The sequence below is a fragment of the Peromyscus maniculatus genome, chromosome 10, assembly GCF_049852395.1.
Source record: "Peromyscus maniculatus bairdii isolate BWxNUB_F1_BW_parent chromosome 10, HU_Pman_BW_mat_3.1, whole genome shotgun sequence".
Classification (NCBI taxonomy): domain Eukaryota; kingdom Metazoa; phylum Chordata; class Mammalia; order Rodentia; family Cricetidae; genus Peromyscus; species Peromyscus maniculatus.
Window position 1 is genome coordinate 69,306,836 of NC_134861.1, and position 26,967 is coordinate 69,333,802.

At 44.6% G+C, this 26,967-nt stretch overlaps 1 protein-coding gene across 2 annotated transcripts in view; it reads right to left on the reverse strand.

Moving 5' to 3' along the window:
• Usp46 (ubiquitin specific peptidase 46) overlaps positions 1–26,967 on the reverse strand; it is a 75,253-nt gene that overhangs the window by 30,792 nt on the left and 17,494 nt on the right. For both annotated transcript variants that reach the window (XM_006979704.4, XM_076546448.1), the window contains exons 2-4: positions 12,335–12,415; positions 7,802–8,015; positions 4,982–5,211 (exon numbers count right to left, since the gene is read on the reverse strand). In XM_006979704.4, the coding sequence (XP_006979766.1) occupies positions 4,982–5,211; positions 7,802–8,015; positions 12,335–12,415 (525 nt within the window). The remainder of the gene's footprint in view (positions 1–4,981; positions 5,212–7,801; positions 8,016–12,334; positions 12,416–26,967) is intronic.

Here is a 26,967-nt window from a genome sequence, read left to right on the forward strand (position 1 = left end):
TAACCACATAGCCATCAACCATAAGGTAGGTTAATAAACCATGACATTCATGCACTAAGTCACCACATGGCAGCGATAAAGAATGAAGTGTCATGCGGTGATACAGTGAATCTCACCAGGGATCCTAACCAAAGGAACCAAGACACAAAAGGCCACGTGGCCATTCAAATAAACAACAAAAACAGGCCAAACTGGACCAGGAATCTGAATCCTGCCGAGAGAAGTCCTGGCGGACATGCAGAGGAGAGAGACGTCAGAATGATTGCAAACTCTTCCATAGAAAAGCGATTTTGCAGATAATGCCGATTCCCAAAACACACAAGCACACTACGAGAAAGGAAAAGTCCAAGTCAATTTCACTAAAAACTAGTGGCAAAACGTTAAACAAACCGTTATCTCAAAATCCGAGATGTACGTAAGAGACAACGAGCAGGCTCAGTTACTATGAGAACACGAAGCAGGGTTCTACTGAGTAAATCTACTAAGCTCACTCCCATCACGTTAGAAACCATCAACTTTTTACCTAGTACACCTGAAGAAGGGCATGTCCTATGACCAGCAATTCCGTGCCTGAGGGGATACCCTAAAGAGACGTTCACACACACACACACACACACACACCAGATGTGGATGAGAAGGCTTCCAGCAATGTTGGTCTCAAAAAAACCCAAACACCAGACATATCATCAAAGAATGGAAAAATAAGCTGTGGTACACTCCAAAATAAAATGCTACAAAATAGTAAAAAACAATGGACAAACAAATACTGAATCACAAAAGCATGAGAAAAACAAACCAGAAGACTATATATATATGACTTCACACACACACACACACACACACACACACACACACACACACACACACACACACACAAGCATGTGCAGAATTAAGTACAGGTCTAGGAATAAACATGCAGAAATATTATATCTAAAACTTCAAAGTGGGGGCGGGGGGGGGGGGGGGCTGGAAAGATGGCTCTCAGTGAAGGGCACTCCTGCTTTTTTCAGAGGACCCAAGTTCGGTTCCACAGCACCCACGTCAGGCAGCTCACCATCTCTAACTCCAGCTCCACGGGCTCAGATGCCTCAGGCCTCCATGGGCACTTGCACCCACATGCAGACACACACACCTACATATAACTAAAAATAATAAAAACAAACACTCTTAAAAACTGCAAAGCGAGTACTGGTAATCTATAAAACAGAAAATAAGGACGAACTCAAAGGTATCGGTGAGAATAGGAGAAAAATGAAGTTTCACAGCAGCTGAGGGTGACGGGGTATGGGCAACATTCTATTTCTAACTCTACGTGTTGGTGACATGGGCAAGTTTTTGTTTTAAAAATGCTGCTCCAATGTGTGTGTGTGTGTGTGTGTGTGTGTGTGTGTGTGAAGTCATATATATAGTCTTCTGGTTTGTTTTTCTCATGCTTTTGTGACTCAGTATTTGTTTGTGTATAGTGTGGTCCATTGTTTTTTTACTACTTTGTAGCATTTTATTTTGGAGTGTATACCAGCTTTCTCCAGCGGAGTGTCACTGTGTATATCAGCCACACTCTAGCGTAGGTTCCACACCCAGGAGTGGCTGGCTGGCCAACACAAATCGGACCCCATGGGGTTTTATGGGCTTTTTGTTTCCTCTTGGTTTTATTTTGTTTTCTTTTCTTTTTTTTTTTTTTTCTTATTGGCTTCTTGCTTGTTTCAATTTTCAGTTTTTGGTTAGTTTTGTTTGTTTCAGGAGAGAGCAAGAAAGAACATGAAGCTGGGTGAATAGAGAGATGGGAATGGTCTGGGAGAAGTTGGGGGAGGGGGAAATGATCAAAATATATTGTGTGGGAAAAGAATTAGATTTAAAAAAAAAATGCTGCTCCAAGCCTTCCTTTGCAAGTGAGTCTTTTGGTACGCATGGGCAAAAGTCTTTTCAGAAACAGATCTCCTAGGTAATTGCTGGCATTTTATTGTAAAAGTTAGGTAAATGAGGAGCCAGCGAGATGGCTTGGGAGAGGGATGTAGTAAAGGCTTTTGCTACCAAACCTGATGACCCCCATGGTAGAAGGAGATGACTGACATCTGAAAGCTGTCCTCTGACCTCCCACCACCACCTTGGCACCTGCATGCACACACACACACACACACACACACACACACACACACACACGCACACGCACACGCACACGCACACACAAATGTAATTTAAAGTTTTTCAATTAGGTAAATAACACCACAAAGATGTTTTCAAAATGTAGGAAATACTACAGGACAAACAACCTGATTTCTCAAAACAAATTAATCACAATAGAGGAAGGAGGGTGGGGGATAAATTATAGATTAACACACATGCTGCTATATGGATCGTAAATTAACCAACTTTTGCCCTGGGAAGATGGTTCAGTGGTTATTCACTTGCTGTGTAAGCAGGAGGACTCGGAACTGGGATTCCCAGAACCCACTGAAAGGCTGAGTGGTCATGGTAACCCACTTGAAAACAAGAGAAAGGGGATCCCCAAAGCAAGCTGGTTCCAGAGATGAGCTGGATCAGTGAGCTCTGGGTTTGACTAAGAGACCCTTCCTGAAGGAATGAGGTGGAAACGAAATGGAAGGTGATTCTAACATTGTTTAGGCTTCCACATGCATGTGCACTCACACGCACTGACCCCTCCAACACACACACCCACATCAGAACCCAATCCAGCTGGCCTCCTGACCTCAGTCCTCCTGCCTCCAGAACTGTGAGGAGTAAACCTTTACTATTCGGGGGCTCGATTCTTAAACTGTGGATGGTGAGCCCACATGAGTTCACCTAACTAAATGTGAGAGCTGCAGAAAATATAGCAATGAAAAGTTTCTGAACATACAATGGGCCAGAATTAAGCAAAATCAAACACACAGTGAACCTGAGGTGTTTCTGATGGCCCTCGCCTATGTTGCCCTGAGATTCCACTGCAGTTTGGGTCCTGAACAAACAGCATGCTCATTTAGCACTGTGCAGGCCACCTCACCGCTGCCAATGAACACTGCCCAAAACATGTGGTCTCAGATCTGAGACTACTGCATTTTACCAACGGCAGTGTTTGTACTGCACAAAGTCTCTGCTCTCATAAACACAGTGGTTGAATTATAGAAAACAAAGGTTTGTTTTTTTTTTCACTTTTCTGCAACCATTCCTCAGCATGTAAGTATTAAATTAGTATATGTTTGGATTGTGTTAGAATGTTTGATTTTAAAAATCAAACTTTTTTTTTTAAAGTTGCTGACTTGAGCTTCTTTTAAATATTGTTAATTGGGGACTGGAGAGGTGGCTCGGTGGCTATGAATGGTGTGTGTTCTGAACACAACACTGCTCTTGTCCAGGACCTGGATTTGTGTCCCAACACCTACACAGGGCAGCTCACAACCACTGATAACTCCAGTACCTGAGGCTCCAACACCCCATTCTGTCCTCCAAGGGCATCTACATGAATGTGGTACACATAAACTCATACAGGCATATACAACATACACATAAAAAATATATACATAGCTTTCAAAAGCAAAAATAAAAAATTGACAAAATAATTTTTTCTTAGGATTAGGATAGAATTTCCAACACGATATGAAATGGTCCTAAACATATTTCTTTTCCTTTGTATTATGTGAAGCAGTGTTCTCTGCACTGCTGATTATAAAATCAAAATATTGATCACCTCTGAAAAACACTGAAGACGTTCTGAATCCCACAGCATCACAGAGTCAGCCACTACCAAATTCTTTGTGTGAAAAATGAACAAGTAAATCCATCTCATTAGAATGCAAATATGCTTTCACCTTTAATAAACGGTAAAAGTATATGGCCCCCAAAGAACTGTTGTAAAATAAATTTATGATTATTATAAATGTTTAGTTTATATGCCTACTTTATAAACCAGTCACATAAAAATTGCTTGGGCTAAAAGAGGTTACAAGTGGAAAAAGTAAAGCCCTGGTTTAAATCACCCATGATGGATAGCACCGTTAACAGCAGCTGGGCAGACCATGACGAGGGGCCCTTAGCGGATTCTGTTAAAAGCCACTTATCTCTCCTCCCCAGAAAAGTGCATATTCAGGCAGATCTGTCCAAATCAAGAAACTCTGGGGGCTCTAAAGAGCCACAGACTTTCTGTGGGGTTAGCAGTTAGAATAAAGGACAGAGGACATTCATTACATACTCTGCCGTGTGTCAAGTCGGCCTGGCGTTTAACAGACATCACCAAATCCTCCCCAGACACGAATGGGATAATGTGTGCGCATCATCCCCGTTTTACAGATGAGGACAGCAAAGACAGAGAAGAAACAATTCAATGGCAAGGTTGGAAAACTCTGTGAGAATCAGGGCCAGCCTGGAAACTCAGGCAGCTGGGATCTCCCCTCGCAAAAAAAAATGAAGGCACTCTTAAAGTTAAATATAAGAAGTAAATATGTCACTCTGAGTCACTCTCTAGTAAGGATGTCCTTAAATCCAGCTAACTTTAAGGGCCTTCCATGTGTCAGATGCAGCCAAGCACACATGATACCCAACTCCCAAAAAACCCTGTGACAGGCCTCTCACCTGGCCAGTTGACTGGGTACAGCCGGAGTCAATCATCCTGTGCCTCCAGCTGTACCACAGCAGACTCCCAGAAGTCAGGTCAATGGTCCCTACGTCACCCCTGACCTCTTCGTGATGAGAACCTTACTAAGTGGGTCATAGTCTAGTTCAATACTTCAATGTCCAGCCCTAAAATCTGTTCATGGAGTAAAATAACCCAACATCTAAGGACACTGTCCTCCTCACTCCAATCCTCCCACCTGAGATGACATCATGATGAGCCCATACTTCCAAAAGTTTGTACTTCAGTTTCAGAGGCATGCTAGACAGGATGGCCCACATGTAAGTGTGTGATATCTCAACACACATATACGAGAAAGACGAACATCATCATCACCCCGCCCCCCCCCCCCCGCCCTTGCCCCCCAGGACTCACGGTTTCACAGTTCAAGCATCGGGTTTCATTGGTGAGTGTTCCCTGAAAGATCTCATGGACCCAGGTGAGTTCTGGTTTATTATTCTCTGCAGGTTCATTCATGTTGCCATTTTTTAATTTCCCGTTTTGTTTTTCCTGTTTCTTCTCTTCCTGCAGGATGTCCGCAATAGTGTTTAGCAAATAATTTAAAAATTCGTGAGCATCCTGCTGCATGTAGTTGTCAAAGAGATCTGGAAAGGAGAAGGCCATGATTTCACACTCTGCATCCTGGAGTGGACAGACAGGGTTTAACTCTCCAAGCCACGCTCCAGTATTTAGATCGAGAGTGGACAGGGGTGGCATTAAATACATTTCATCTCTACTATACAATTACGATGAGTGACTTTCCAAAGACTCATTCCTTTCTATTTCCTACCACCCACCAAACACTAATATCTCCTTACAGTCCCCTATAATAGTGAACTAACGTTTAATTATTCTAGAAAAGAACCAAAATTACTAGACAAAAACCCTGATAAAACATCCATTTGGTTTTTGTGTGTATGCATGCTGGGGGATGGGGGCACGCATGTGAGCAGGTGCACACTCGTGTGTGCGTGAGTATGAAGCGGGAGGAGGCTGACACCAGTGTCCTCCTCAGTCACGCTCCACTTTATTAGGAAAAGGTCTCTGTGGCTAACTCTGGCACTCACTCATTTGGCTGGACCAGCTAGCCAGCTTGCTCTAGCCATCCGCTGTCTCCACCCTCCACCTCCCATCTATTGGGATTACAGGCTGCCTACCACACCTGCCCAGCTCTTCATGTGAGTGCTGGGGATCTGAAATCTAGTCCTCTCTTTTGCTTGACAAGGACTTTATCTACTGATATTTATCCCTGAATATCCATTCTTAATATGACGTGACCACCAGTGACTAATTAGCCATGGAGTCATTTTTGCTATAGCAACTAGATTCTCTTCCTGAGAGTCATATTAAACCTAAGACCAGCCTGAAAGAATCTTATATGAAAGATGAAAGAGGAATGTGGAGCATACGTGAATAGAGCCTCTGTGAACCAGCTCCAACACCCCAAACCTACTGCTGCCCCTGCTCTCAGGACAAGCAAGCAGCTGGAAGCCCCTAGTACTAGTCACGCTCCCAACTACACTGGGAGGGTTGGCTTCCTTCTCTAGTCAGGTCACTTTTATTTTAGCATACATAAAATATTACAACTTCTAAAGATAGCTATCACATTTAACAAGACTTTATAAGACAAACACAGGGCTAACTGTGTAAGTGTACTGGAGTAAGGTGACCTCTGGGGCGGATACAAGTTCCCACATCAAATAGTCCCATAGTCAGAAAAATTAACAACGCAAAACTTCCGGAATACGAAACATATTTCAATCACCACTTCCCTTCCAAAAACAAGAGCTTGGGAACCTCATTACCGACTTTCGTATGACTCAGCTCATGACTGGGACAAACTCCTAACCAAGTACACTCAAAGAAGGATGGGTTTATCTGGTCTCACAGTTTCAGAGGGCTCTGCCCTTGGTTGCTCAGCCCCAGACAATGGGCAGAGCATCCATCACCCCAGCAACGGAGCATGGCAGAAGCCGGCTCCTTCACAGTGTACAAGAAGCACAGAACGAGGGGACTAGGAACCAGGTGTCACCTTTAAAGGCACACCCCTGTGATCTGCTTCATAGCTAAGTCCCAGCTCCTAAAGTTTCTATGACCTCCCCAAATAATACCATCAGCCGAGAATCAGCAACCCCAGACTGAACACACAGGAGCCTACAGGGGCACATGTCATTCAGCCTCTAACACTCATGTTATTTTTAACACACCAGAGCCACTGATTAGGTAACCTGTGTGTGCTTGCTTTAATCATCGTTCATAAAACAGTACTGCTCTGCTCAGTGATTACATCAACATATTTAACCCTAGGAGTGTAGTGCTCAAAAATCTGCCTTGGTCATTTTTTTTTTCTGTCTTACAATGATCCTTTCCAGAATGCAGCATGCTAAAAAAGAAAAAGAAAAAAAAAAAAGGAAGGGAGAAAGAAATCGTTCTAAATGGGATGTCAAATCTCAATTTTTAAATTTCTATTATGTTTCCTGTTTCTTGTAAAATGGGAAAAGAAGAAATGTCTTCTCATGGCTGGTGGTGCAGGCCTTTAGTCCCAGCACTAAGGAGGCAGAGGCAGGAGGATCTCTGTGAGTTCAAGGCCAGCCTAGTCTACAAAATGAGTTCCAGGACAGCTAGGGCTATAAAGAGAGACCCTGTCTTTCTTTTCTTTCTCCTCTCCCTTTTTTAATTTAATTAATTAATTAATTTTAATTCTTTTTTTTTTTTTTTGCAACAGGCCCTAATCATGTAGTTCTAGGTGGCCTGGAACTCATGGTTAGCTGCCTCTTTCTGTCTCCTGGGTGTTAGGATTAAAGTTCAACACCTGCTCTTGCGTTTTCTCTCTCTCTTTCAGATTTTTTCCCACTGTTATTTATGTGTGCATGTGTGTTGGGGGGGGGTGTCTATGTAAGTGTATGTAATATGTAGGGTATCTGTTCCCCTGGCACTGGAGTTACAGGTGGCTGTGAGCCACCCAGCATGGGCCCTGGGAACCAAACCCAAGCCCTCTGAAAGCGGAGCATGCACTTGGAAAGCGCTCGCTCCTAACCACTGAGCCACCTCCCCAGGCCCTGAAAGCACTATGGTTATCCATCCTCACTTTCCCTTTCGAGAACTAGAACAAGCTTTCCCATTTGGAGGGCTACCCAGAACCGCGGCTTTTTCCTTCCTCCGGAGCCTGAACCCCACGACGGCCACATCACTCACCGTTCTCCTTCCTCAGCCTCGAAATGAACTTCTTTGGTGGGATGACGCCAACCTTCTTCTTCTGCGTGGCGATGCTGTGGAAAAGGTCGGCCAGGCACGTCAACAGGTTTTCCTTCTTTTTTTGCTGGGCCTTGTATGCCAACACATTCTCCCGGAACGGCCGGCAAAAGTACAACGCCTGGAGCACGGAGTTGCAGTAGCACGTGTTTCCAAACTGCCAGAGCACAAGAGGGTTGGCTGCAGTCACTGTCCGGGGATGAGCCTCCTCCGAGCAGGGGAGGGGAGGGCGATAGATACCAGGATCCAGGGACCTGCCAGTCCCTACGCTCCCGTATCAGAGCCCAGCACGCCAACTTTGAGAACAGTGGATCTGATCAGCAGGGATCGGAACAAAAAGGTAGAGCAGTGGTTCTCAACCTTCCTAACACTGCGACCCTCTAATACGGTTCCTCACGTTGTGGTGACCCCCCCCCCCAACCATGAAACTATTTTCGTTGCTACTTCATAAGTGTAAGTTTGCTACTGTTACGACTCTGTGCTTTCCGATGGTCTTGGGCGACCCCTGGGAAAGGGTTGTTCGACCCCCAGAGGGGTGGCGACTCAGGCTGAGAACCACTGCGGTACAAAGTCACCCCCTCCCCGCAGCTGCAGGTTTGGTCGCCATGCTTTCAGTTATGGGGAGTCAAGCACTGTCTGTGAACATTACATAGAAAATGGCAGAAATAAATCATCTCTATTCTATTGTGTCCCGTTCTGAGCAGTGTGATGGGATCTCACACCATCCTGCATCATCCTGCCCGGGATGTCAATCATCTAGTGTAGCCACAATGTATGTGGTACCCGCCCACCAGTCACTTAGTAGCCACTTGGGCCTCACATGTAACCTTTGTATTACTCAACTATGGCCCCAACCTAGTATTAAGAGACAAACTAATACTGATGACTTACCGTAACTGTTCTATTTTATTAGAACATTATTTAATCTCTTGTGCCTAGCATATAAACTAAACTTAATCACCAGTATATACATATAGGGAAAACATAGTCTATATAGAGTTTGGTACTATCCAGTTTTAGGTATGCATTGGGGGTCCTGGAATGCATCCCCCACAGATGCGACTACCAGTTCTAGTGCTTTTCTGATCCATCAAAGTCTGACTTTTAATAAGCACTCTGACTAGGAATCTAATGAGATCAGGTACTTAGGAAAGAAGCTGGACGGTGGGGGTGCATGCCTTTGATCCCAGCACTGGGGAGGCAGAGCCAGGCAGGTCTCTGCAAGGCCAGTCTGGTCTACACAGCAAGTTCCTGGACAGCCAGGACTTTTACACAGCAAAACCCTGTCTTGAAAAAAGACAAAAGAAAAGGAGACAAAAAAAAAAAAAAGCTAGCATGGGTACTCAGAAAAGCAGCTGGTAAAGCCGAGGCACAAAGCTGTAAAAAAAAGCTCCCGTGGCAGCAGACACAGTGATGCGCGTTCATGAAACAGCTCTTGGGAAGCTGAGGCAAGTGGATCATTGCAGGTCGGAAGCCAGCCCGTACTACACAATGAGTTTGAGGCCAGCTTGAGCTATAGAGGGAGATCCTGTCTCAAAAAAAAAAAAAAAAAAAAACCTTCTATGTCTATGAAAATTTAAAAAAAAAAAAAAACCTGAGAGGACTGGGGATGTAGCTCAATGGGAGATGTGTGTGTGTGTGTGTGTGTGTGTGTGTGTGTGTGTGTGTGTGTGATATGTGTATACATATGCATATATGTACACATGTACATGTACAGCACACACACACACACACATACAGTGGTGGGAAGGATTATTTAAGGAGTTAAGAGCCACCTGCCCAACAGAAACCTTTAGGGAACGGAGCTTGTTTTCCTTTGTCGGATTGCAGTGGCCGCTGCCCCCGGGTGCAAAGTCTCACTTGCTCCAATGCAGTAGAGCAAAAAGTGTCTCCGTAGGCCACCCTCCCGTCTTCCTAGCTCTTACCTTCTAAATTACCCTGCCTCGTGTTTCTTCCAAGGTGGCAATTGTCCCAGTACAGTATCGCACAAGTTCCTGGTCCCCCTATAATCAGATTAGGGCCCACACGGCAGACGTCTACCCCTCTCCAGGTCACAGACACTGAGATTTGGACTGCAGAGGCAAAGTCGTTATCTCACTGGTTCCTAAGTGGCTGGAAACCTAACTCCGTGGGAGGACCCAGCTGAGACCTGTACTTTACCACTATTCCCACTCAGCAAATGAGCAGGAAGCAATTCCAGAGAAATAACAAGATTCATAGCCCAGACTTCGAAGGTCAAAGGGAGCGTGGGCACCTTCTCTGAATGGCTTCTTGGTGCATACATCTTCGGTTCCTATGTATTTTAACATTCCCTGACACAACCATATAATGGGTGACAAACCCCTTCACACAGGGGCTGGCACCTCCATAAATTACCAGTCAAGGAATATAAATGAAGCTATTAATAGATGCAGCTTTTGTAATTCTTCTACTATCTAGGCAATAGCCATAATTCTCCACTGTCTGCATTTGTATTTTCCTTGGGAAACATTCCCATGGATTAAATAACTTTCTTCAGAGAGTTCAGTGGAGGCCCCTGCGCAGTGGCTAAAACAAACTGTATTAAAATTAGAAGACTGGGTTTGGCCAATATGACACCCTGTATTCCCAGGGCTGTGCTTACACCTTCCTCTGCCCAGGCTTCACTCTGCTTCTCGGTGTCTTTTACCCAGACACTCTTCAGTCACGACTGGCCTAAACTAGTGATCAACTCTGGGGGAATAAAAGGGGTATTTTCCAAGTGTCTACAACATGCCCAAGCCTCCACCAGAGCCTCACATAGGGGCTCTCGTCCACCCTTCACTGTGGCTCAAGAGGGAGAAACGACTGTAACCACTATTAACGTGGAAATGGAGGGCCAGAAAGGCCACGTTCCTTGCCACAGTTCACACCACAAATTAACAGTACATGGAGAATAAAAATATAGTTCTTTCCTTTATATCCAAGGCAGCATTTACTTGCAAAGAATGTGTCCAGCGTCTCCAAGCACACTTCACAGGAGGAAACTGGCAGACTGGCAGAGCAGCGCTCCAGAAATCCATGTGTCTGTGAGCTAACACCCTTATCACTTAAAACTTCTATTCTGTAAAGAGGGTACAGAGAAGTATAAAGCCCACAGGGGTGATGGGCAATACCACCTTAACATCTGGGCAATACCACCTTAACACCCGACTCACCACCTTACCAAGGAAGCACAGCATAGGTAGAGCCAGGTACTAGGGGGCTCCTGCCCAGCACAAAGGAAACGGTGTTGTGAAACAGTTTCCTCCAAGACTGAAACACCACATCCTACAGGGGAGCTCCTTAGGTAGGAAAGTAACCAACTCAAAATAGTTTCAGGAAGTCCCTGAAACTGACTGGATCCACTGGGCCCCCGCCCTGCTGGAGTGAGTAGACCTAAACAACACAGGAGACTCTCAGAAGAACAAAAGCTGAAAAGAGGACTCTGAGACTAGACGGCTGCCTGGAAGGAGCAGAAACCAGCCAGGCTGCCTGGAGGAGGTTCAGACCAGTCACCTGGAAAGGACACTGTCCACCCTGCTGGACGGCCTACAGGCTGTGCCGTGTGCTCCAGTTTTCCCAACTTTAGTGAACTGTCTGTCACCCATGCTGGGGTGGGCCTTGGTGATGCAGCTGTCTTTGACTCATTTCTGCTCCTCTAAGTAACCTTTCACCTATATTCTTGTAAGTAACCCTGATAAAACTCATTGGTTCACCACACTGGACTTGGATGGTATCTGTAGTTTGGTCTGTTGTGAGCTCCCCATTCTGGGTGAGGAGATGTGTGTGTTGCATCTCCTAGGAAACGTTTTTGTCAGATGACAACGGGGACAACAAGTAATTCTGGGATAAGGGACTCTTGGTCTTTGACTGACAGCTCACCTCTACCTCAAGTGGAGATCCTAATTGTATTATTCTATAGCTCTAATATAAGCTATATTATTAGCCAAATACAGGTCAAGTTGCATTGGCCCATGCCAAAACAAAGACTGAAAAGTTCATACTGTGAGAAACAGAGGACAAACCCAAGCAGGTTTGCCCATGAATGCTAATGAAACCACTGCGAAAGCAACATGTAAAAAAGGGAACCCCTCAGGGCATGCAGGAAAGGGGTTGTGGATTCAATCAATAATGTAGTAATTAAGTCCTTTGCTGGGGACGATTAGTACATTTTAAGTAGTAGATTAAAATACCCCTCTCTAGTACTTGCCTCTACTACTCACTAAAGCACAGTTATTTAAAAATGAATAATGATGATGATGGCTGCAGAGAGTGGGCGTGGTACATAAGCTTGTAATCCCAGTGCTCAGGCAGAGGCAAGAGGATCGCTGAAAGTTCAAGGCCAGCCCGGTCAACACAAGGAGTTGGGGACCAACAGAGCTACATTGCTAGATTTTTGTCTCACAAAGCAAAAACAAAAAAAGTCAGCAGAGTTACCTCAAATACTCTAAAACAGTGGAAACAATAGATACTTACATTGACCAACCCGAAGTAGTGTTCATTAATCGGAAACTGCTCTGGACCAATGTCTTTTTCCAGAGCAGAGGCATTGGTGCCCTACAAGAAAACATAAGGAAAGTTTTGTGAGATGAAAATAGACGAGGAGATAAGGGGGTGTGCCCTGGTCCACTCCCGACACCAGCATCCCTTGTCGACAACATATGAGGGGGGAGGATATGCAATGCTAAAACTCAGCCAGGAGACTTGCTAGCAATGCATGCCATCACGGTACTTCTCACCCAACGTATATGTTGCCCTAGCCCTGCACTGTGTGGTTTCAGGCGCCTCCCGTTAGATGATATCTGAGATAGATACGTAAATGAGAACGTGATCTTCTGAATAAAACATTCATGACAGCTGCAGCAACTTTCAGAAACAGAGTGCCTAGAAGATAGGACCACTTTCAAAGTCAATTTCTTTATTCTGATAAGGTTACGCCACACATCTGTTGAGCCAGGCACTCGTCTCGAGGGCCAAGCATTCATGAGCACGGTGACGGAACAGGCTTACATGCCTCTCATGGAGTTCCCATTTTCGTACATGAAGATAGCCTGGACCATGAAGCAATAAGACAATCCACTTGGAGATGATGAGTATAATGAAGAAAAAAGAGCCATGAGATGGGCTGGGGATGATGGGGATGCTGTGGCTGAGGGGCATGAGAGCTGTTAAAGCTGCATAACTGTATCTTGTAGAGTCATCAGGGAAGGTCTTACTGAGAAGGCACTATGCCCAGAGAGGGTTGCAGATAATGAAAGGATCCAATGTAACACCTGACAGCTGTCAGAGGCATCAGATTGCTAAGCCTGGTGATAGGCCAGCATGGCAAGTGTATCATCATCTCCTGAGACCTCTGTGCCAGGGACTGTACAGTTTATCCTCATGAAGCGTCTAACAACTAAGAACTATTGGTGATGACTCTTCTTAGTTGTCTACGTCTAGAATTAATTCAAAACCCAAGAGCGTGGATACACCTGTGAGGGACTTCTTTCTTAACTAAGTCATTTGCAGTAGGAAAACCCACTTGGAATCTGGATCTTTTGAGGTGGGAAAATCCACCTTTAACCTGGTCCACCCCTTCTCCCGGCAGCCTGTACAAAGGACATGAAAGAAGGAAGCTTGCTCTCTTTGCCTGCTTGCTCTTTTTCTTCACTGGCATTAGAGCCTACTTCCTTGGGATGCTAGCATATACTAAAGTCAGGCTGAGACATCCAGCCCTGTGGACTGAGCAACTACACGATGGGCCTTCCATTGGTACAGTCATTGTTAGACTAGCTGGACCTGGAAGGCATTCTGATAAATTTCCAAAGGCTGAACTGAGGAGTCAGGCTCAATCTTATCCAAATGTTGTCAGAGCCTATCTATCAAAACAACGATGAAGGCCCCCTACCTGGAGCCAGCCGCTGGTGATGGATGGTCATTTCTCCCTAAGATCTGAGCAGATTGGCTGTAAGTAAGAGAAGCTCACTCCAGTCAGGTACAATCATCATTGGCCACGGGAGCAGGCTCCAGGCCCCCTGGAAAGTTACTCAGTTCCTTTTCAAAATGGTACAGTCAGTGGTTCTCAACCTGACTAATGCTGCGACCCTTTAATACAGTTCCTCATGCTGTGGTGAAACCCTAACCATAAAATTATTTTGTTGCTACTTCATACCTATAATTTTGCCACTGTTGTGAATCGTAATATAAACACCAGATATGGGACCCCTGAGGAAGGGGTTGCGACCCACAGGTTGAGAACCAGTGGTATAGTGGTTGCTTATAACCTACGCACATCCTCCCGTGTGTCTTTCTTTTCTACATTACTTATAATACTTGGGATAATATAAAGGCTATATTAACTGTTAGAACACATGCTTGAATGCCTCTGATCTGCACTTAACTGGTCTGATGCTGTTCCCTCGCCATCTGCAGCCTTCTACTTCTCAGGCTGTCATGGAGGACCCGGAGCTCACAGGGACACAAGCATTTGGGAAACAGAGACCAGAAAGCTGAGTGTTTCATTCTTAAAAAGTAATGCTACTGGGCCCCGGAGGGATGGTTCATTAATGAAGAGTGGGTACTGCTCTTGTAGAGGATCTGAGTTTGGGATCCCACACCTAAGTCAGGTGGCTCACAAGCACCTGTAACTCCAGCTCCAGGGGATCTGAGGCCCTCTGCTGGATTCCATAGACATCTGCACACACATATACAGATAGACACACACATACACATATGCTTAAATAAATAACAATACATCCTAAACGATTTCTAACACTGTATGTTCCTTTATTTTTTATGTGTATGAATGTTTTGCCTGCATGTGTGCAAGCGCACTCTGTGTGTGCCTGGTACCAGAAGACAGAGTCAGATCCCCTAGGACTGGAGTTAAAGGTGGTTGTGAGCAACCATGTTGGTGCTGGGCCCAACCCAGGTCCTCTACAAGAGCAACAAGTACTCGTAGTAACCATTAGGCTATCTCTTTAGCCCCCTACTGCTGTATGCTCTTAACTCATACAATTATCGTCTCCTCCTCCAGGAAGACATGACCATGAAGCAGACCGAGAACCAGTCAAAATCGTCGCTTGCCCCAAAGCACACTTTAAATAGAAAACTCGAACCCGAGCTGTGGTGGTATTCTAATTGTACTGAAATGTGATTTTGATTGTATGTTAATAAATAAAGTTGCCCGGAACCAGGCAGTGTGGCGCACACCTTTAATCCTAGCACTCGGGAGGCAGAAGGAGGCGTATCTCTGTGAGTTCGAGGCCATCCTGGTCTCCAAAGCGAGTTCCAGGAACGGCACAAAGCTACACAGAGAAACCCTGTCTTGAAAAAACCAAAAATAAAATAAAATAAAAAATAAAGTTGCCCGGGAGTCAGAGCTATTAGAGCCATAGAAAGAGGGTGGCGGTGGTGGCGCACACCTTTAATCCCATAGATCTCTGTGTGTTCAGGGATACAGCCAGCATTGGAGACATACGCCTTTAAGACCTGGGGGGCTGTACATACAGACAGTGATGAGGCAGTCACGTGTTTGGGTTTACAACCAATGAGAAGGCAGAACAAAAAGACTATGAAAAGACATACACACAGGAAGTAGCTCTCTTTCGGAGAGCTAGGACCACTGCAGGAGGAAGGGTGAGATTTTAGCTCTGAGCTCTGACCTCTTGGCTTTCTCTTTTACATTGGTTCTATATTTCTTATTTAATAAGATGGTTGGTTACATCTACACTGAGCCAACTGAGTAGAAGAATGGCAGGTTCATACTCCCCATTCTTGTTTTCCATGTGATCTCTCTCTCTCTCTCTCTCTCTCTCTCTCTCTCTCTCTCTCTCTCTCTCTCTCTCTCTCTCTTTCTCGACTCCTTTACCTCCATCTGAGAGGGGACTCAATGCTCAAGCACAAGCCACTTTCAGTACATTTTCTTCAGGGTTATGAGTGAAAGAGCCATTGTCTCCACAACGACATGGCTTCGGTCTACAGATGAACTTTTGAAATACCAGATCAAATTATGGCAGGATTTCACCATACAGACAAAACAAAATAAAACAACAACAAAAAAAACTACTAACATTTTTAATAAAGTTACTTCTAAATCACAAATTAATGTAAATGGTGGGTATTAAATAGACCTACATCTATCTTCTTTTCAAAAAAAAAATTAGAACATAGGACAGGGAGATCAGGAGATCAGGACAGATGTAAGATATGAAACACAGCAGTTAAAACAAGATCTTATTAGTTCTTTGCTTCTAAAAAAAAAAAAGACAACATAGAGACGTTAATACATGATTTTTGCTAGATAAGTCTTGCCTGTCTTAGCACCAATTTTGCCATTTGTGGAAATGGAGCCTGGAAGTGAGGATGAAGATTTCTACAGAGAACAGAGAGACCCAGAGGTGACATAGTATCCACTCGCACAGATGGAAGGGTTATTATACTCTACCCATTGAACTTCCCACCCAGCAAAGTAGGAACCCATTGTGAACCAAATTCTCCATCTTCTTCAGAATGTACACTCAGACGAACATGCAGTACTGGGGGAAAGAAAGGTCCAACAACCACACTGACCAGATTCACCCAAATCCACCCAGTTCTGGAGGCCTTATGAACATACTGCATTCAAGCTGGGTGTGGTGACACAAGCCTTTAGTCCCAGCACTCAGGAGGCAGAGGCAGATGGATTGCTGAGTTCAAGGCCAGCCTGGTCTATAAAGCAAGTTCCAGGACAACTGGGGCTACACAGAGAAACTCTGCCAGAGAGAGAGAAAGAGAGAGAGAGAGAGAGAGAGAGAGAGAGGGAGGAAGGGAGGGAGGGAGGGAGGGAGGGAGGGAGGGAGGGAGGGAGGGAGGGAGGGAGGGACTGCATCCCAACATCATAGAGTGCAATTGCTCCTCACTCTACAATGACTATTTCCAACTTTTCTTGAGCATCCCCTTTACCTCTCTCTAGCTAAATAGGAAAAAATAAAATTTATACCAGCAGTCAAGGACTCCCTTCCCATCGGCTGCCGCTCACAATCCTCTGTGCCTCTATGATCTAAGCATCTCTCCTTCTCAGTCCATCGCATCATAAGCTCAACATCCTTCAGCATCTCTCATACCTCGCATACTCCATCCTATTTCCCCACCGCCGCCACCCCAATCTTACGTCTCCTTCAGAGCTTAACATCTTCTAACTGTTTCTACTGAAATGCATACAAATCAGAGGATTCCTAAGGTTGGTGAAGCAAGGAAAGGTACAGGAGGTGATAAGGCCATGTGGTCGAAGCTGAGTGACAGGTGTGGGTGGGTTCACTGGACTATCCTGTTTATATTTTTACACCTACAGTCATGGATCTTCTAACCATGAGGACACGTTCTGAGAAATGTGTTAGAAATGTGTTATTTGGGCCATTTTATCATTGATGGACATAGAAAGCACACACAAGCAGACTGAAAAGTACAACCTACCACCTACCTACACTATATGTAGTGTGTACTGCATACATGCACATAGGGATGGAACAGCTTATGCTTCTTGGGACATGACAAAGGAAGCAGAAGCTCAAGTCAAGCGCAAGGGAAAAGGGTGAGATCAAGAAGGCACATTGGAGAGCTGCATCACTGGTTATGAGCACCCATTGCTCATGCAGAGGACCCAGGTTCAGTTCCCAGCACCCACACAGCAGCTCACAATCATCTACAACTCCCAGTTCCAGGCATCTGATGCCTTCTGCTGACCTCCACGGACTCCTGCACCCACGTGGAGCACATAAACCCACTCAAGCACATGTGCCTGCACATAAACAAATAAAATTAAGGAGACACACAAGCAGGAGCCATATGAGGGCGCTTCTGACATTACATTGCACACCACAGGAAGCTTTTTACAAATGGAGTGCACTCGAAAATAGCCCAGAGCACAGTAAAGTAGGTACATAATGCAACTACTTAGCTGTTTGTGATCATTACCAAGTGTTTTGTGCTCTGCATAATAGTATGTGCTATTCTTTCATACAAGGAGCAATAGGTTTGTTTCTACATGTCACCGCAAAGATGCAGAGCATGTCACACTGAGGAATAGGTCACTCTGTCCTGTTACATTGATGGCATTGCTTCGGACAGTGTAATAATGTAACAGCGCCCTCAAGTTAAAATGTTCTTTCCAGAAGACAGTGAAGAGGTTCAGGAAACTCGAGGGTAAACAATATCACATGCCTGGGACAGCTGAAATGTGCAGAATTCATGGAGGCCCCTCTTGATGCTATAGATGCTGTAAGCTGCTGGGGGAAGGGACTGAGACCAGTCACACTGCAGAGAGAACATTCTCTGATCTGAGCTGCCTGCAGGTCAGGCAGAGAGCTCCAGGGTTTCAGCTTCCATGAGTGCTCAGCCTTTTCTCAGATGCAGCTGTTTTTGAGTCCCTCACCCAGCCGGGCGTTGGTGGCGCACGCCTTTAATCCCAGCACTCGGGAGGCAGAGGCAGGCGGATCTCTGTGAGTTGGAGGCCAGCCTGGGCTACCAAGTGAGCTCCAGGAAAGGTGCAAAGCTACACAGAGAAACCCTGTCTCAAAAAACAAAAAACAAAGTAACCCCTCACCCAAACTCTAATTAAGAGCCCAATAAAAATCCATTGGTTCACCAAATTAGACTTCTGTACAATCATAACTTTGGTCTGTCCTGGTTTCCTTTCTAGGGAAAAAAGAAATGCATATCCATACACACACATGTATATGAGAGAGAGAGAGAGAGAGAGAGAGAGAGAGAGAGAGAGAGAGAGAGAGAGAATTATGCCTCCCCAGGGGAAAAAAATCTCTCACATACTACACTAGGCAGTAAGAATTTTTTAGCTCCACTATAGTCTTATGGAATCAATGTGATAAATGTGACCCAGCATTTACCAAAACATGATTCAGCAGCACATGGATGTATATATAGGTAGAATAACAGTCCACCAAGGACACCTTTGTCTAATCCCCCAAAGTGGTGAATACATTGGCTCACATGGCAAAGGAAAACTGAGATGGTATTAATTTACACATCTCGGGGGCTGGAAAGATGGCTCAACAGTTAAGAGCACTGGCTACTCTTCCAAAGGTGGAGCCCACATAGGTTTCCTAGTGAGTTCTGAGTTTGATTTACCAGCAGGGCTGCATAAGAGGACGATTGGACCATGGGCCTGAGTGCCAGGTGTTTGGAAGGGTCTATGCTTGGTTGTATCTGGCAGGGGGAGGTCTTTTGCCTTGCCCCTTGGCATTGTTATAAAAAAGCCCTTTGAATAAAGTTCTGGACCAGTAGATAAGGATCCAAGCCCTCCCAAGGCTATCCTGTGTTTCTTTCTCTCTCCCCTCTGTATTTCTATCTAAATCTCTATCCCTCACTCCTCAAGAGTACCTTGGGGTAAAAAGTGGGAGCCAGTCTCCGACCCAAAGATCCTGAGTTTGATTTCCAGCAACCACATAGTGGCTCACAACCATCTAGAGTGGAGTCTGATACCCTCTTCCACCATAAAGGCTTACATGCAGATAGAACACTCATATACACAAAATAAATCTTTAAAAAAATATTTGAATGGGGCTTGCTCTGAACTACTAATTTAAAGAGTGTGTGTAGGTGTGTGTGTGTGTGTGTGTGTGTGTGTGTGTGTGTGTGGTCTATGCATGTGTGTGCAGGTGCACATAGTTCTGTGCAAGCATATGAAAGCCAGAGCAGCAGGGCATTGGGTGTCATACCCTGTCACCCTCTACCTTATTCCCTTGAAGTAGGGTCTCTCACTGAACCTAGATCTGGCAGCTAGTAAACCCTAATGGTACGCCTCTCTCCACCCCACCCCCCAGCATTGGAAGGATAGACAAGCTGCCACACTTGCCCTTTTACTCAGATGCTAGGATGGGAAAGCAGGTCTTCACACTTGCACAGCTTGCCTACTAAGCCATCTCTCGAGCCACTAGGGAATTTTTTTTTTTGTTTGTTTGTTTTTCTTTTTTTTTTTTTTTTCTTGGTTTTTCGAGACAGGGTTTCTCTGTGTAGCTTTGCGCCTTTCCTGGGACTCACTTGGTAGCCCAGGCTGGCCTCGAACTCACAGAGATCCGCCTGGCTCTGCCTCCCGAGTGCTGGGATTAAAGGCGTGCGCCACCACCACCCGGCTGGGAATTTTTTTTTTATAGCAGGAAGAAGAAAGAAACTAATACACCTCCTCCACATCTCTCCATGCACACTATCTCCCACATACGTGACAATTACTATTTATACAATCATTAGCATTTGGCCCCTAAAATCTATACGATGTGGCAGCAAAGACCATATGACCTTCCCAATACCACATTCTCAGTGATGAGCACATAGTAGGCCCACAGTACCTGTAGGCTAAATGGATGGTCGAATGGATGAGCACAGACAGGGGTGGTTAGGGGTGTCTGTGATGCAACTGCGTGCATGATAATTTGGACACAGGTCTGGCGCCCAACGTGGGGCAAGAGTTTCCACCTAAAACTTGAGAAAAAAGATTCTAAAATGGAACTAAAAACAGCTTCTTAAATTGTCTCTCTCAAATGAGCAGCAGCTGCCGGTTTGAGTTACTGGCGGGTTCCTGGCGTGTGCGCTTGACCTGCAGTATGGCGGGAATGAGGCCTCTGCAAATGGAACATTAAGCTGCGTGGCGGATTTAGCCTTTGCTAGTACAAAACAAAAAAAAGAGGTTTCTGGGCTACACGCTGCTAGGATAAAAGTGTAGACCCACTATTTCTGAGACTTGATGGCTCCCAGAGCTGGTGGAAAACGTACCACCGCCAAATTGGGAAATTGAAAGGGGCGGAGCCAGCAGCCACAGAGCCGTTTCAGGCTTAGAAGACTACAGTTTAAAGCAATAAGTTCGCAATAAGACAGATTCAGATGGAACAAGACTTTAAATGCTTTACAATGTGTGTAAAAATGTACATAGGCTTGGAAGAGAGAGGAAAAGGAACATAGACAGTTATATAAAGAAATAGAAAGTTTAAAAAAATAAAGTCTTTAAAGAGAAAGTAAAAGTAATATAAAAAATAAGCCACATAAAGATGGCTATCACACAGAGAATCTGGATTATGTTCTCTTTGATATTTGTAGCTGAAGAAAAACATTTGATTGCAAAAGCTGTTGAGTTATGCCAAAATGTATATTTTAAAGGTACCTTGACTTCAAAATTTAGATGTAAGGATATGTTGCTTTGGAAAAGAGGCTCTGTTTTTGTCTCTACAGAAAGCCAGAGGCTATGGATTTGTTCCAGATTAAGATACATCAGGTTTGACCAGCCAAGACCCCCTGAAAGGTCTCTGATGACACCATGGCCCAGATGATCCAACATCCAGAATCGTTTCAAGGCAACTGGCTCAGACGATACAGTCTCACGGACTACTCCATGAACCTAAAATTTTCTTTGTATCCCCATAAGATACTGCGCCCCCCTCCAGCAGGAAGTAGTAAGAGAAGCTACGCCCAAATTCCCAAATATACCAAGCTGGCTTTAAAGATGTGTAAAAGTTAAAACCTTCCTTTTTAAAAAAAAGAAAAGGGGAAGTGCTGTGGGATGTTCTGTATGTCCTGTGGGAGCCCTTCTTGGGTTCTTTGTGGCATTACCCAGCAGGTCCGCATAGAGGATGATTAGGACCATGGGCCTGAGTGCAGGTGTCTGAGATGGTCTGCACTTGGCTGTGCTGGGGGATGGTCTGTATGTCAAGTTGTTCTGATTGATCAATAAATAAAACCTGATCGGCTGTGGCTAGGCAGGAAGGATAGGCGGGACTAACAGAGAGGAGAAATAAAAGGACAGGAAGGCAGAAGGACTGCCTGCCAGATGCCGCCATGACCAGCAGCATGTGAAGATGCCGGTGGGCCACCAGCCACGTGGCAAGGTATAGATTTATGGAAATGGACTAATTTAAGCTATAAGCACAGTTAGCAAGAAGCCTGCCACGGCCATACAGTTTGTAAGCAATATAAGTCTCTGTGTTTACTTGGTTGGGTCTGAGCGGCTGTGGGACTGGCGGGTGACAAAGATTTGTCCTGACTGTGGGCAAGGCGGAAAACTCTAGCAACACAGGTCTGTATATTCTCTCAATGTACTGTTCAATGAAGTAGGAGTAGTCCCCTCTACCACTTCCCCATTCTCCCATTCCCTTTATAGACACTCAGGAATTGGTTTCCATGGATACAGAATATAACAGATATTGACATTTGGAAATAAGCTCTTGCTTTTACATACTAGCATTTTCCTTTGGTAATATGAATCTTTGTATATCTTCAATAGATTTGGGGATTGTATCCATTAAATGTAAATACATCCACGATACGGTGATATAGACATGATGGCGACTACCTCACCACACAATGATTGTAATGATGATGAGTGCTTAAAGGCTAATTAGGGTATCAACTGAGAATTTAAGTGACCATGTCCCTCAATCCTGCAATTCTACTTTAATTTATTATATGGATATATTGATACAGGTAGGTACAGAGAATGTGACAAAGACCAAGCTCACATTGTGGCACAATGAGTTTTCACAAAATGAAAATCCATTTGTCTCATTCACATAAATGTTCAAGAAGATGCAGGGCAGGTCTGGTGCAGCAGCCCTGCAGTGCTGTGGAAACAGGATCCTCATATATTGTGTAGCTTTGTTGTGAGTAAGAGTCCGTTTGCAGCTTTGGAACCAAGATGACTATTCTAGCTCCTGCCACCAAATAACTTCTGTCCCAGCAAAGGGGGGAAATGGAGGAATGTCTCCTCTTGCGAGAAGGCTTTTAAGTGTGACAACAGATACTTTTGCTTATAAACCCTCTAACTGAGAATCTCAGTCTTAGTCCATATAGCTGCAAGGGAGCCTGGCATAAGAGGTCATTACCTAAGCATTTGGGACCAGTTAATTTCTCCTACACTAGACATAGAAAGTAGATATTGAAGGGACAATCAGAAGGCAGTGTCTCAAATAGTCCCTGCAGCAAGGGTTGGTTGCAACAGGAAAAATTAGAAGTACTACAAAGTGATTCAATAATTATGGTCATCTATATAACAGAATACCATTTTTATTTTTGTGGTACAGGAACTAAACTCATGACCTCCTGCATGTAAGGCAAATGCTTTACCAACCAAACAATAACTCACTCCTTCTCTGTAGGTAATTTTTAAAGTAAAATTTCTTTTTAGGTATTGCTATGCAAAACTGAACAAGACAAATGGTAAGTAAAGTGCAGTAGAGTGGCACTGTACACAGGACAACCCTGGAAATGTCACATATTCGGGCCACATACAACTGCCCCTGTCTGTGCCTGCTATGTGCCCCACACTCTTCTGTATCTGAAGCACACGGTGAACAAAGTCAGCCAAGCCACTGGATTCAACGTCTGCATTTTAGTGAAAATTCCCAGAATACTCAAAAAATTACTTGCTTTTGGCTTGAGGGTTTGTTTTCATTTTGCTTGTGGGGTTTTTGTTTTGTTTGTTTGTTTGTTTGTTTTTTGGGGGGGTTGTTTGTTTGTTTGTTTGTGTGTTTGTGAGATAGGCTCTCCCTACATTGTCCCAGGTAAAGCTCAACTCCTGGGTTCAAGTCATCCTCCTGCCTCAGCTTCCACAGCAGCTGGGGTTACAGGTGCATACCACTACACCGGGCTAACACTCAAGAAAATATCAATAATACTGCCAAGGGCAGGGCTAAGGAATGAGAAGATCACAGGGAATTTTTCTTTTTTAAAGATTTGTTTATTTTATGTATATGTGGGTTTTATCTGCATGTATGTATATACACTACTTGTGTGCCTAATGCCCCCAAAGGTCAGAAGAAGATATCCAATCCCTTAGGGCTGAAGTTACAGGTGGTTATAAAGCACCATATCAGTGCTGAAAATCGAACGTGGGTCCACTGAGCCAACTCTCTAGTCCCAAGAGCTTTCCTTTTTATCCTTTTAACTATGAACATTTTGCTATGAAGATACATTATGTTGGAATTCACATTTAATAAGTTTAATAAAAGTTTAGCAAGCTAATCCTCTACACTATCGAGCTAAGTGTACACACCCCTCACTGCTGCCTGCCCTCTCTTGCCAGTATTTATTTGTCTTTGAGTTCTGACCCTTCACTTTGGAGCTCAGAGGTCCTGGTGCTGATGTCCAACATGCCTACTCCAAAGGACAGCAGAGAGGCGAAACACACAGTGCAGGTTATCAGTACTATAGCAGCCATGAAGGGCATTATTTACACAAAGCTTGCCCTCCTATTTCAAGAGCCCAGTGAACAGCACAAACAGCAAGTGGAGGCCCTGAAAACATAAATGCTGTATGACCAGATGCTGAACCAGGAACCAGTCCTTGTGGGAAAATCACAGGATGCGAAGCATAAGAAACAAAGTTCTTACTTCAGTCGGTGAAAGAAAGTGGGAACCTTTTGAAAAACAATACAAAGAATTTTATTAAAAATAGAATCTGAGCTGGGACGAGTTCCAACAAGACTGTAATGTTAGCTTTTCAAAGCACCTCCACAGACTACCAAGGGAGCTTCCAACACACACAACAAACAACTCTGGAAAGATGAATCATGAATGCACAGGATGGCACAGAAAGGAACTTCTTTTTTGAAACAATTTTTCGAGGCAATTTATAAGGAAAACAAGTTAGAATTCCTCCAGGGGAGGGAGGTTGCCTGAGAGAAAGAAATAATTAGAACAACATCATGATAAGGTCAAGGTCTATAAGCAACAGTGAGCACATTGCTGTAATATTTGAGAGCCAAAAAAAACAGAAACGCTGAGGCCAGAAGGGTCCTTGGAAGAGAACTAGACTACCCCACAGGTATAAAGATCAAGGCCAGAGAAATAAATGCCCATGCCCTAGATCTCCCCAAGGCAACTCATTTATCTGCATCCAGGACATGTCCCCTCTCTTTCCATTTTGTCCAAAATAGAAAGGGGACCCAGGGAGAGCCAAAGAGTGCATCTAAATTCATACAGAAGAAGGCATTGATTATAGAGAGTGAATTAAAACAGACAACAGGGCTGGTGACTGTTGCTGGTAGAACTCTAGATTTATGTTCAAAAAGCTACTCATCAATTAGCTGTCCATAGCACAATGGAACCTTCAAAGGGACTGTATTCCTGGACTTCCGATGACAAAGGTCATCACACAGCCCAGGGACAGGATGCAGCCCAAGTTTGTGAGATGAGTCAAGAGCCACCAATAAGGCTCAGGAGGAATAATGGACCTGGTGCTTCATGTGTACTCAATAATAACAACAGATAAGTGGGAAGCAGCATCGACTGCTTAGCCACTTCTCGGAGGGCTTTATGCACATTTTACTCATTTTAATCCTTACAACAATCCAGTGAGGTGAGTACAATTATTCTTCCCAGTAGGAGAGGAAAAGGGAGAGGGAGGGGAAAAGGGAGGGAGCGAGGGAGAGAAAGAGGGAGAGGGAGAGGGAGAAGAAGAGGGAGAGAGAGGGAGAGAGAGAGAGAGAGAGAGAGAGAGAGAGAGAGAGAGAGCGAGCTCTTGTGTGCCCATTCATGTGCATGCCCAGTGTGTGCCAGAATATGGAAGTAAGAATGACGCTCAGAGTCTATCTCAATCCACTCTCCACCATATTTTTAGAGATCATTCCTCTCACTGAATCTGAGCTCATCCATTAGGCTAGACATTAGTGAGGTACAGGAGCACCCCTATGTCAGAGGCATCCCCTGAAATAGGAAACATCCCAGTCCTCTTAAACAAAATCTTCATCGGGGGAATGGAGAGATGGCTTAGTGATTGAGAGCACTGGTTGTTCTTTCCGGGGACCAGGGTTTGATTCCCAGCACCCACAGGGAGGCTCACAACTTTCTGTCACTCCAACCCCAGGGGATCCAACTCCCTGCTCGGGCTTCCTCGGGAGCCAGGCACAAACATGGTGCAGACATACATGTCAGAACATAACCATACAGAAGAGTAAAACCAAATCAACCAGACCTTTACAGGAGACTACAACCTGCTTGAAGGAAAAAACCATAGGGGCTGGCAGAAACGGGACATGAGATGTTGTCAAGGGAAAAAGCCTTTTCAAACATCACTGTTTCAAGGCCTTTACCCAAGGAAACCACTAACCATCAAATAATAAAATAAGGTGCAATCTTACCCCTCCAACTTCTAGATTCCTGCATAGATACTGCAGACAATGGAACAAAGCAAGGGAACACAGCGAGAGGATGTATGTAATTACAAAGAGTACACAGAACAAAAAATGTCTTAGTCTATCCGTACAGCTCATCTCTCGGTAATAGGGCTGTGGGGGGAAGAGAAAGGAGAAAACTGGAGTTGGATTAGATAGATAAAAAATGTCTATTTTATCCAAAGCAAACAAGCTGAAGCGCATCTACCACACCTTCAAAACCTACAAAAGCAGAATGGGATGTGAGACCCTTAGCTGAACTATCTAGGCCATGGCTCCATCTCTCAGATGCCCTGCCTGGCATACACTCCCTTTCCACTTGTCTGTGCTCCACCATGTGGTTTCAATGTCACTTATTCCCTGACCTTTCCTCCTCACAGACCTTCTGCTGTCTATTTCCTTTCAGCACTTATCCTAGTTTGAAACAGTAACTTCTTAGTTGCCATGTCTTCCTGCTAGGTGCATGTGTACCAATTACAGCTCACAGACCTACTTACTCTAAGCTATCAACTGTTTATATTTATAAAGTTTTACTGGAACACAGTCATGACCACTCATATATTCATCGCAACTATGTTCATGAGAGAACAGTGGGATCATGGGGTTGTGGCAGAGATATTATGACCCACAAAAATCTAAACTATTTACTACCTAACCCTTTACAGAAAAGCCCACCAGCCCTACACTAGACCTATCAATCCAGATTCTCCTCAGGAAGTGATCACGCCTGGTTCATGTGCCGACACCTACCAGTGTTGGCCATAGAAAGAACCTGACACATCTGCCCTTTGAACACACTTGGGAAAATGAGGAAGGCTGGTGAATGGCATGCACTCAGTTACTCCAAGAACTGCGCATCTGCACACTCATGTAATCTTACCCACAAACCCACGGCAGAGTCCTCCAATCCTACACATGGAAATGTTGTGGGGGAGCTGCCAGGTTCACGGAGCCAGTAAGGGCAGAGCCAGGGACC